At 47.4% G+C, this 12,331-nt stretch overlaps 1 protein-coding gene across 3 annotated transcripts in view; it reads right to left on the reverse strand.

Annotated features, from left to right (window-relative positions):
- The window catches only part of GREB1 (growth regulating estrogen receptor binding 1), a 93,284-nt gene that overhangs the window by 29,690 nt on the left and 51,263 nt on the right, over positions 1 to 12,331 (reverse strand). For all 3 annotated transcript variants that reach the window (XM_067544757.1, XM_067544756.1, XM_067544758.1), the window contains exons 18-21: positions 6,409 to 6,748; positions 4,848 to 4,963; positions 3,798 to 3,997; positions 1,687 to 1,776 (exon numbers count right to left, since the gene is read on the reverse strand). In XM_067544757.1, the coding sequence (XP_067400858.1) occupies positions 1,687 to 1,776; positions 3,798 to 3,997; positions 4,848 to 4,963; positions 6,409 to 6,748 (746 nt within the window). The remainder of the gene's footprint in view (positions 1 to 1,686; positions 1,777 to 3,797; positions 3,998 to 4,847; positions 4,964 to 6,408; positions 6,749 to 12,331) is intronic.

Here is a 12,331-nt window from a genome sequence, read left to right on the forward strand (position 1 = left end):
ATTTAAGTATTTTTACTGAAGTATGGTACAGTTTATATTGCACATTTTTTTCTGTTCCATTACTCTCCTCCCATAACAAAATCATATAAATTTAATTTTTTATTTTAGTAGCTCCTGATGTTGCTTTAAACTTTTACTTTTGGAGGAATTCTACGCCACTACACATACAGAAAATTTAAATCCCCCCGCAGATTTTTTTTCTCTGCAGAATAATACTTTCCGCTGGAGAGGTGCTGCAATTATACCTTTCACCCACCAGGGGCAGCTATGGCAAGAAAACAAAGGACGCCAGCTCATGGGCCACAACAGCTAGCCAGTTAGAGGGAGAGAGCAAAGGCTACTTTTCTCACAGTGACATGCCTGTGGGGCCAGGTAAGGGAGGATGGTATCTGGGAGGGACAAAGAGTGGGGCACATGGACTAGGATTCAGAAGGGTAAGTGCGGGGACAGGCTGGGATGGAGGCACAGGAGTTTGTGAAGTGACAGCATTGAGCCAGGGGCTGAATGAGAGTGGGATGCAGGGACACATGGGAATGGTGGGGAGGATGTAGGGAATGACAGGGACAGGGCAGATATGACTGAGGGAATGGGAGAGGCTAGGAGTCTGCCAGGGTCTGCATGGGGGAGGCTCCCCAACTCCCTAACAATCCCCCTCCCACGCACCCAAACTATCCTTCTCCCCCACCCCACACCCAACAACTCTCCTTGTTCACTTCAGGCTCTTTCCCAACAATTACTTCCCTCTCCCCCAGCTCCTCCATTACCTTTGCACTGTTTCTGAGGGGTATAGGAAATACATTTCTGTATTGTAGATTAAATTAATTATTAGTCAAAGTTCTGTATTAATATGCCTAGTAAGGTATCTTATTTGTCTAAAAATATTTCCTGAATCCTTTTGTTGTCTGTATTGTTACAGACATATTTGCTGACAGGTATTTTGGAACAAATTACCAAAATAATTGAAACTGGCATGATTATTCTGTGTTATTTTGACAAATATGCAGAATTTTGCAGAATTTTAAAATACTGTATGCAGAATTTTTAAATTTTTGGCACAGAATTCCCCCCGAAGTAAAACTTTAATGATCTGTTCTTAAACCAGTTTTCAGATTGGAAGAAAGAATATAGATTCAAAGTATAGGGCAAAGTATTGACAAAACACAAACTTTCAAAGGAGCACCCTACACTGAAAAATTTGCAAACATACATTTTAGTGTCCCCCAAAAAAAGTTCATGAACATTTATTCAGGCAAAATTTAGGATGGTTCTTTGAAAATACAGAGGCAGGTCCTCAGCTGGTGTGAACTGTCATAGCTTCATTGATTTCAAATGGAGCTCCAACAATTTATACCAGCTGAGTATCTGCACCTTGGTGCCTGACATAAAAATATTAAAGAACGTTTCTGTTGATACAGTACTGTTGTATTATATGGTGACCCCACTCACAGACCTGTACAATGGCCCACGCATTCATGGATCAAGCACGAGGCAATCTCATTATTTTTAATCTAAGGAGCATGATTCCTGAAAGCACTTTTTTAAAATTTAATTCTTAGCTCGTTCATTAAAATAGGTTTTGCCAAAAACCTAATGATTTGTGTTTTTTATTCTTCATTTGCCAAGCTAAATGAATTGCCACCTTTACATCCTAAATTCCATTTCACAAAGATGACCCTAAAATCTTACTTGAAGCTTTTGAAGAGAGAGATGAAGATGCAGAGTCACGGGAGCATGATCTCTCTCTTTTGACAGGACTTCTCTTTTCTGAAGTGGAGCCTGTTTCATGGGCAGAAGAATCGGGAGGGGAAGAAACACACTTTAATTAAAATTCTAAAGACCAATTCTCAGCTACAGCCAAAGAGCATAAAGACAAGGGACACTGGGCAAAAGTGGCTTATAGCTCATCTAGGTGCCCTGATTCTGGTGCTGTTCTGAGTATGACCATTCTTCCTGGGCTATGGTGGAGCACCCGAAAGGCTGATTTAACTTTGACTGAGCTGCAAGAGCCTCTGACAGCCAGAAATGGAGCCAAGAGCTGGCATAGTTCAGAGGTATCTCACCATCATGCCCTCCTTGCTAGTCATGCCTCATCTTCTTTGCTAACTCAGCAACATGAAGGATGAGTAAAATAGTAGCCCCTATGTTGGTACTACCAGGTGACCACCCTTAATATGTGATGTTAAACCAGCTTCATGGCCAGATTTTACCTTTCTCTTTGGTAACAATATAATTTGATCCCTTTCTCAAAGATGCTGATCACAGTACATCTTTCTGTTAATTCTGGACCCTATTCTCCCACCCTTATTCACATTGAATAACACCTTATTCAGTTGAGCAGACCCTTCAGTGTGACCTTGAGCAATCCCTTCTCCTCTCTGTGCTTCATTTCCCCCATCTGTAAAATGGGTGAAATAATGACTTTTCCTGGGTTCTGAGCTTCAATTAATTAACGTTAATAAAACTCGTTGCATTCCTCAGTTGCACGGCACAATATATAGTACATACAAATAACATTATCTGATAAATTTAATTCCAAAAGTGCACAAACCATCACTGTATATTTAAATAATGTCTCCCAATCTTTTGCAGCATCCAGTTCTACTAATTACTGTCTACCAGTGGTTCTCAACCTGCAGCCCGTGGGGTCTTTCAAAGCGCCCCGTCGCTCTCCTGCCGCTGGCTGCACAAGGGAGCCGCTGCCTAAGGTCTCAGGCAGAGCGCGTTGACGCAGAGCTACAAGTCTGGTGCAGCCAAGGGGATGAGAGATCAGCACTCCCCACCCTTGGCTGTTGCAGGGAGCATGGCAAAGTACTCCTCCAAGGTCCATAGGCACTGTGGCCCCCGCTGGAGCCAGAGGGAAGGGAGATCAGTGCTCCAGCAGAAAACAAAGCGCTCTGCCTGGGTCCATGGGTGCTGGGGTCCTAGCTGGAGCCAGAGGAAGGGGAGCACTGATTTCCCATCCCCCTGGTTGCAGAAGGGAGCCACTGCCTAGGGACCCCGTTGGAGCGCACAGGGCTACAGGACATGTGCAATTTCCCTACTGCAGCCAGAGGGACAGGAGATCAGCAAGGAGGCAGCCTCCTCGCTGAACTTCTTCCATCTGGCTGCAGTGGGCGGGGGAGGGGAGGGTGTTGCTGGCAGAGCAGCCAGGACCTACCATGCTTGAGGAGGGGCAAGACTCTAAAAATCAGTGCCTTCCAGTTTGGCCTGCACTTAGCAGGTCATCCACTGTGGCTTAGCTCGCTGCCAGGCCTTGTGCTTCAGTGTGTAGTGACAGTCACTCATCTACACTAGTGCTTTGACTGAGTGTGTGACATACTGTGGGTAATTTGTAGGTGTAAAATAGTGAATGTAAAAATGAGCACAACAGCATCAAAATGTTTGCTTTAAATATGTAGTGATTTGTAGTCCTTAATGTTGTGTATGGCAATACATTTTTTATGACTTGATAGACTGGTGGCCCTTCAGGGTTGTAAAAATGATATTTGTGGCCCTCGAGCCAAAAAGGTTGGGAAGCACTGCTGCATACTTATGCGTTTACTGTTTCCTTCCTTTCAGTAGTTTGCTTTGCGCTATTAAAGGCTAATGTCCATCTTAGAAGCTGAAATTTGCAGTATTAATATTTAATACACAATTTGCTGTTTGAATACATGGATATTTTCCAGAAGTACCAAAAAGTTACTGTATGTAGCTATATTATCCTCCTCATTCTTCCCAAGCTAATCATCATATAGCTCAACCAGAAGTGAACTTATAACTTTTTTTAAAGAAAACTGGCACTACACATGTTCATTTACCTTCTGTCACTATTTCTTCATCTTCATTATCAGTACTGCTCAGTTTCTCGGGGTCACTCTCCAACACTTCATTCACTACCACCTTCTCCATGTGGATTTCAGAACTCACAAAGTATGCTGCCAAGCCAAGTTCTTGCTCCAAGGCTGTCCTTACCAAGCAAGAAGAATTTATTAAACGTAGGTCACAGTATCTTAATGATCTGGAAAGAAATCAAAAGACAGTATGAAAACTCTCTGCATTCTACACCTTTATTTCTTTTGCAAATGCAATGAATGGGAGATTTTGTCATTGCCTACCTAACTGATGTGTGAGACAGAACAAAGTGATATGAACTGGTCATTGTCTTTCAGTAAATTCACCACTATATTATTTCATTTCTATTATTTGAAGCAGTATAGTATGAAGCACTAAGCATAAATTTAGAAGACAGGTTCTCTGGAGTTCTAATCCTGGCTTGGACATTTAATGTCTCTCTAACCTAGAGCATGTCACTTAACCTCTTTGGACCAATTCAGTATTGCCATATGTGGGTGCAACACTGTTGTTGACTGGAGTTGTATGTGTCTAGACCCGGGCTTAATTGGGTCCTTTGTGTCTTGGTTTCCTCATCTATAAAACAGGAATAATTATACTTACCAACCTTATTGGAAATGTTGTGAAAAGGAAAGACCGCACCCCACCCCACAGCTGAGCCTCACCAACCATTACCACCAAACTGCCACATCAGAAATGTTTCACTTTTTTCATTTGATATAGAAACTGCCAAAAATCATCCTGTCACTCAAATTTCACCAGCCTTTGCACCCACAAAGGATTGTGTGGGATACAGCAAGTTGCAGAATGATTTTTCAGCCATTTGAAGGGTGCAGAGAAAAAGAAAAGCTGTGAATCATTGGGAATGTACAAATGTCATGGTAATATGTAATTGAATCATAGAAGATTAGGTTTGGAAGGGACCTCAGGAGGTCATCTAGTCCAACCCCCTACTCAAAGCAGGATCAACCCCAACTAAATCATCCCAGCCATATTTGTCAGTATTTCCTTCCTACCTTGGCAAGGCTTCCCCTTGAGGGTCCATTCCACTAAATATTAATATGCAAGGCAGACCTTCTAATTCCAAATAGGTCTGTGGCCTCCACTCTGCATCTTCAATTTTCTGCCATATCTGTCATAGAATATAAGAAAAATTGATGGGCATATTTATAGGACACAGTTAAGAATGAAGAAATAGATGATTTATTGTCTACTGTATGAACCTAATTCTGTAGATGTTTTGCAAGAGAAATCATTGCAGGACCAGGCCCTAAACTGAAAGGTCCTGAGTTGCAAAACGGTCTGATCTCTTTTCATTAGTTTTATATCAATACTAGACAGCCCCATTATATGCCTATATTTCAGAACTCTAATGAATTGTTACTATAAGTGGCTAACTAAAAAGTAACCAAATATAGATCCAAATGCCCAGGAAATCCAGGAAACATGAGAAACCATTGAGAAGTTGTATATCTTGATATTCAAAGACAGAAAGCAGAGTTGCTTACTATAAAAGATTTTCTTTTTTGGTCCAGTTCCCTAACCACAGCTGTCAGTTTCCCTTTGATTAGCAGGTCCATAGGATGATACCTTTATTCACACTGGTTAGTACCTAGTTGATGAGATTACTTGATGAGTAAGGTACTACTCAGTGGGAGCAAGGGTATCACTATCTGGTCCTTATTTATTCATTAAGCACCGACAATATGCGCAGTGCTGCAAAAGACACCTAATACAACATGGGATATGATTCTGAACTCATGTATGCCAGCTTTATAGCACGGAGTTACTCCTGATTTATAGCAGAATGAGTTCCAAATCAGGCCCTTGTTCTCAGCTCTGTTGAGCTAAGTAGATAGATGACATGAATCAGACTCAGAATGTAAAACACAGTCCTATTTTAGAGAATAAAAATATTTTTGTTTTAACAGGTGGGTGATAGCATTATTACTAAGTGGAGTATTGTCTGTGGGCTTTGACATGCGAGATGCTTGAGGTCAGACTACATGATGATGGTGGTACTTTCTAGCCTTAAAATCTATGAACCCATTAATTATTTCCAACATTTTCATGTTCAAAACCACATAAGGTCCAGAAAACATCTGGCACCGTACTTTGAAAATGGGCAATTCAGAGATCCATGGGTAGGAGGAGTGAATTGAAGCCTGTACACCTAGTGAGCTGTGCAATACAATTCCAAACAGGACATTGGTCTGCTCACAAGGGGAAACCTTTCTGCTCCGATAAAGGTTTTTCCAAGCAAAAAGTAGCTTTCGTTTTCACTTGATCTTTTATTACTGCATTGAGTCATTGACTGCACCCCAGCTAACTGGGAGTTCTAATCACATTTGTAAATGCCCTCCTGAGCAGCCATCAGAGAGGCTGGCTGTAGGAATGACAGATGGATGTGTCTGACTGATGGGAGTGCGGCTCCACAGAGAATTTTAATTTTGCTGGGAAATGGCCATCTCTACCACGGACATTCAAATCACATGCAATAAAAATTTTATATCACCCACCCACTGAAAGCACTGCTCCTCAGAGATTCTTTTCAGGCAATGTCATTCTGCAAGTTACCTTTAGTTGCTCCACAAAGTGCTTCCCTATGGTGATTCCAGAGTTAGGATTTCCTAAGATGATTTCAAAATTATCTGCCAGGGATAGTCTCTCCCTTACATGATGCAGTCGTTCATAGGCCACAGCAGCCAATGGAATGCAAGGAATTCTTAACACCACCATGAAGCCATGGCCACTGGGGCATTGCCTTGAAGAGTTTATTAGGTTTTGAGTGATTTCCAGAGTTTCAACTGAGGTGTAGTTCTTCATCTGAGACAGACCACTTACTGCCATCATAGCTGCAGAGTAATGCTGCACAAGGACAAATGTCCTTATCACGGCACTGTGTAATCTGGGAAATCTGAAATAAATTGTGTAGCATTAAAATCCTAGAAAAGACGGTTACTTACCTTGTAACTGTTATTCTCCGAGATGTGTTGCTCACGTCCGTTCCATTCTAGGTGTGTGCGCGCCTCTGTGCAAGGTTACCAGAATTTTTTTCCCTTTAGCAGTACCTGTAAGGCCAGCTCTGGAACCCCCTGGAGTCTCGTGCACATGCCGCAGTATATGAGGCGCCGCCGGCCCTACGCCCCCTTGGTTCCTTCTTGCCAACAACTCTGACAATGGGGACAGGGAGCGGGTCATGAAATGGACATGAGCAACACATCTTGAAGAACAACAGTTACAAGGTAAGTAACCGTCTTTTCTTCTTCGAGTGTTTGCTCATGTCGATTTCATTCTAGGTGACTCCCAGGCAATACCTTGGAGGTGGGTTTGGAGCTAATCAGTGAGCTGTCTGCAGCACTGCCCTGTCAACACTGGCATCATCACGTGCTTGCTGAACGATGGCGTAATGGGAGGCAAAGGTAGCAGCTTTGCATATGTCCTGAATGGGCACCTGCGCCCTGGTGGAATAAGCCATGACTAGCCCCAGGAGAGGCACCTTCGCCTGTTTGTAGCAGGACCTAATACAAGAGGTTATTCACGAGGAGATTCGCTGTGCTGAAACATCCTGTCGGCCTTTCATCCTGTCGGCCACTGCCACGGAGAGTTGCGTGGACTTACGGAACGACTTCATCCGCTCTATGTAAAATGCTCCGAACATTGAGCGTATGCCAATGGCATTCCTCGTCTGAGGCATGGGGTTTCAGAAAGAAAACAGGAAAGTATCCTGATTAAAATGAAATTGGGACACTACCTTGGGCAAGAAGGCCGAGTGAGGCCACAACTGGACCTTATCCTTACAAAAAACTGTATACAGCGGTTCTGAGGTAAGTGCCCGAATCTCGGACACCCTTCCAGCCGAGGTGATCACTACCAAGAAGGCCACTTTCCAGGATAGCAACCACAAGAGACAGGTAGCTAAAGGCTCAAACAGAGCCCCCATGAGCCTAGCGAGCACTAAATTTAGATCCCAGGAAGGAAGTGGATCCCTAACCTGAGGGCAGAGCTCTCTATGCCCTTCAGGAACCTGACTGCCATATCATGGGAAAAAAACAACTTCCCATGGATCAGGGGATGAAAAGCGGAAATAACCACCAGATGCACCTTCAGTGAGGCAAAAGCCAGGCCCTGCAGCTTAAGGTGTAACAGGTAGTCTAAAATCCTTTGGATCAAGGCCTGCTGAGCCAAGACTCCCAGGGATGCCGCCCAGCAGGTGAACTGTGTCCACTTGGTTACATACAACGTTCTAGTCGAAGGTTTCCTGCTACCCATTAGAACCTGCTGCACCTGAGATGAACAGGCTTGTTCCTCCGAGTTCAACCATGGAACCTCCATGCTCTCAGGTGCAGAGATTCCAGGTCTGGATGCAGCAACCAACCCCGGTCCCAGGAGAGGAGACTGTGCCAGCAAGGTAACTCTAGCCGGGAGGGGGGGGAAGGGAGGGAGGAGGGGAGGGGCATGGCAATTGACAACTCCAGCAGCGTCATAAACTAATGCAGCTATGGCCAGGCGGGTGCTATGAAAATGACATCTGCCTTGTCCCTCTTGATTTTCAACAGAACCTTGTGGATTAACGGTATAGGCGGGAAGGCATACATAAGGGCTCCTGACCACAAAATATCGGACAGAGCCCCTTTGTCCAGCCCGCAAACACAGCAGAACTGACGGCACTTCTTGTTCAGCTCGGATGCGAAGAGGTCCACTTGGAGAGACCCCCACCTCTGGAAGAGCATGTCAATCACCTTTGGATGAAGTGACCATTTGTGGCGAGGTAAGAAGGACCTGCTGAGGCAGTCTGCTGTGGTGTTCCTTATACCAGGAAGGTGGGAAGCCACCAGATGCATACTCTGTTGTATGGCAAAGTCCCACAGATGCACTGCCTCCTGGCACTGGGCTGGAGAGTAATACATTGTGGCCATGTTGTCAGTCAAAACTTGGACCACTTTGCCCTTCAGAAGGGGGAGTAACACTCCGCATGCCAACCACACCGCCCTGAGCTCCTTGATGTTTATGTGCAGTCCCCGTTCCCCCTCCGACCAGGTCCCTTATATACTGTAGTTGGAGCTGATGAGCACCCCTCACCCCAGGTCCGAGGTGTCCGATATCAGTGTGACTGAGGGAACCAGGTCTTTGAAGGGTATCCCCTGCATAATCGCCTGGGGGCCCAGCCACCAGTCTAGGGAGGAGAGGACTAGTGGGGGCACTGTGACCACTCTGTTCATGGAGTGCCTCCTTGGGGCATACACCGAGGCTAGCCAGGACTAGTGCAGTCTGAGCTTTAGGCGTGCGTGGTGTACCACATACATGCAGGCCACCATGTGACTCATGAGCTGCAAGCAGCCCCGGGCCACTGTAAGGAGGTAGACACGGAGGTGCCTGATAAGGCTTGAGATGGTTTTGATCTGAGGCTGCGGCAGCAAAGCCCTGGCCTGTGTAGAGTCAAGAATGGCCCCAATGAACTCTATTCACTGCACTGGCATGAGTGTGGACTTTTGCTTGTTCACACTAGCCCTAGGCGCTGACAGGCAGCCCTCGCTAGGTTGAAGCTGGCCTACACCTGGGATCAGGACCTACCTTTGATTAGCCAGTCACCCACATATGGGTAGATTTGCACACCCTGTCATCTGAGATGCACGGCTACAACTGTCATGTCGTGAATACTCCAGGGGTGGAAGATAGGCCAAACGGGTGGGTCGTAAACTGGAAATGGGAACGACCCACAACAAATCGTAGAAACCTTCTGTGGGTACAGGTCCTTTTGACAATCCAATGTAATATGAGCCCATTCGGGAAGAAAGGGGGCGAGGTGATTCATGAACTGCAGGGAGGGAGGATCCTGACTGGAAGCTGGTCGGCCATCCTCGGGTGCACCATCAAAACAGCTGGCGCTGCCTGCCGGAGCGCCGCAAGACACCCTGCTGCTGGCCTGATGAGAAGGTTGGTCAGCGCCTCCTGAAACTCCTGTCTCTGTCCCTCCTCCTATAGGCACCAAAACGAGGGGCCTGATATCTGGACTGCTGCTGCTGTTGCTGGGGGCGGAACTGTCATCTTGAGGCCTGAGGCGTGCAGAGACCCAGCGAATGCAGGGTGGCCCTAGAGTCCTTCAGACCATGCAGCTTGGCATCTGTCTGGTCCAATAAAAGTGCACTCCCATCGAAAGGCAGGTCCTGGATGGATTGCTGCACTTCTTGGGACAGACCAAATGACTGCAGCCATGAACACCGCTGCATGGCCACCGCCGAAGCCATAGCTCTTGCCACTGCATCATCTGCGTCTGAGGCTGCCTGCAGGGCCGTCCTGGCCACTGTCCTACCTTCCTCCAAGAGCGTTGTAAGATCCATTGCCTGCTCCTAGGGTAACGCCTCACCAAAGCGCTTAAGGGAGTCCCAGAGATTGTAATTATATCTCCCTAACAGCACTTGCTGGTTAGCAATTCTAAATTGCAGGCTAGCCACGGAATAAATCTTTCTGACGAATAAGTCTAGCTTTTTGTGTTCCTTATTGTTTGCTATGGAGCTGGACTGGCCCTGCCTGTCCCGCTCATTTGTGGCTGCCACAACTAAGGAGCCTGGTGATGGGTGCGTGAAGAGATACTTGACCCCTTTTGCAGGGACGTAGTATTTCTTCTCCGCCTTTTTGGAGGTTGGTGGCAGCGATGACAGACTTTGCCACCGGCCCTTAACCAGCTTGAGAACCCCTTCGTGAACTGGCAGGGTGACCCAGGCCGGCGCCGCGGCTGCCAGGACATCAAAGAGGTTATCCGAGGTCTCTTTGAGCTCCTCCACCTCAAGCTCCAAATTAGAGGCCACCCTCTTCAGGAGCTCCTAAAGTCATCGAGTGGGACAGACGGGTCTGCTGCAGTTGCCTCATCTGGGGATGAGGAGGACGACTGCACCGGAACAGTGTGCTGTTGCAGACCTTCCTGCAGGGCCACTGAAGCTGAGGTCCCCTCTAGTGGGTCTGAATCCACGTCTGACCCCGAGTCCCGGGCCCTTTCCAGTGCTGCTAGGGCTGCTGATCTCTTTTCCGACGAGCGGACGGAATGAGGCCCTGCCACCACAGGGAACTCCCACGGATTCCAATATGGCCATTGCCCTTGGGGCCAATCCGAAGGTGACGATCCTGGTCCCAGACCCCGGGCTCTTGGGACATGGTGGTGGCTGGGGTTGGTGGCAGGTCTGTCCTCCTCCTCTGGGGAATAAGAGTCACTAGTCGAGGACCATGGCGGGGCTCCTTCCACCTCTCTGCTACTGTCCTGTGGCAATTCATGCCGACATCTGGGGAACGGTGACCAGTGCCTCAACCCCTTGAACCTAGTATAGTCAGCAGCATAGTGACAGGGAACGGTACCCCGGGGATCTGCGTCTCGATGGCAGGGACCTTCTCCGAGGAGACCTGTCCCGAGGCGACGCCCTCCGGGACTCAGGTGACCGGTGCAGCCAGTGAGGCTTCCCCTTTGAAACTGGCACCTTGTCTCTCCCCGGCACAGAAGCGGGCTAAAGAGTGGGTGGCAGGGGGAGAGCTATTAAATCCCTTGCTGCCTGGAGCTCCTCCGGTGCCGATGGCACCGTGAGCTGGAGGGATCCCCTTCCACTCCCGGTGTAGGGGGTGGCTCCCTCGGTGAACTGGGAGCCCTAAAGGGCAAATCCTGCTCTGAATGCCCTGGCACAGGTGGGTGGAACGATGTGGTGCCCTTGCTCGACCCTGCATCTCTGCTCTTCTTCGGTGCAGGGGAGCAATCCTTGTCCAGGCGCTGTTTCTTCTGCCTCTTTCACGGAGGAGGAGAAGGCCGGTGCCACGATGCCAGCGGAGCACTCTGCACCGAAGATGTGCTCGGCACCGAGGCAGAACGTGGCGGCACCGAAGCCAGTCTCAATCCCACCTCCATGAGAAGGGCTTTCTGGTGGATTTCCCTTTCTTTCTGAGTCTTTGGTCTGAAGCCCTTGCGGATCTTATACTTGTCCTTTCGGTGTGACTCCCCCAGCACTTCAGACAGCTCTTGTGGGGGTCACTGAGTGGGAAGGGCTTGCTGCAAACTGTGCAGGACTTGAATCCCGGAGAGGGGGACATGCCCCGCCCCCAAATTGAAGTCCCTAACAGGACTAACACTTAACATTAACTAACTACTAACAACAGCACTTAACTAACAAAGAACTATTTAATTAACCTAATTACTAACTACAATAGAACAGGGGAACTGGAGTACTTGTGATTGCAAGCAAAGCAAGGTTCCAGCAACCCTCAGTGGTGGAAAGAAGGAATTGAGGGGGCGTAGAGCCGGCGGTGCCTCATATACCGTGGCATGTGTGTGGGATTCCAGGGGGCGCCAGAGTTGCCCCTACAGGTACTGTTAAAGGGAAAAAAATTCCGGTAACTGTGACGGAGGCGCACACACACCTGGAATGGAATCGATGTGAGCAAGCAGTCGAAGAAGAACTGAATGCTGCCCTTGTGAAAAATTATTAACCTCAAAATGTAATCCGAGTAAAAAATCATGCCA

The sequence above is a fragment of the Emydura macquarii genome, unplaced genomic scaffold (genome assembly GCF_026122565.2).
Source record: "Emydura macquarii macquarii isolate MOO-44397 ecotype Brisbane River unplaced genomic scaffold, CSIRO-AGI_Emac_v2 contig_1027, whole genome shotgun sequence".
Lineage (NCBI taxonomy): Eukaryota > Metazoa > Chordata > Testudines > Chelidae > Emydura > Emydura macquarii.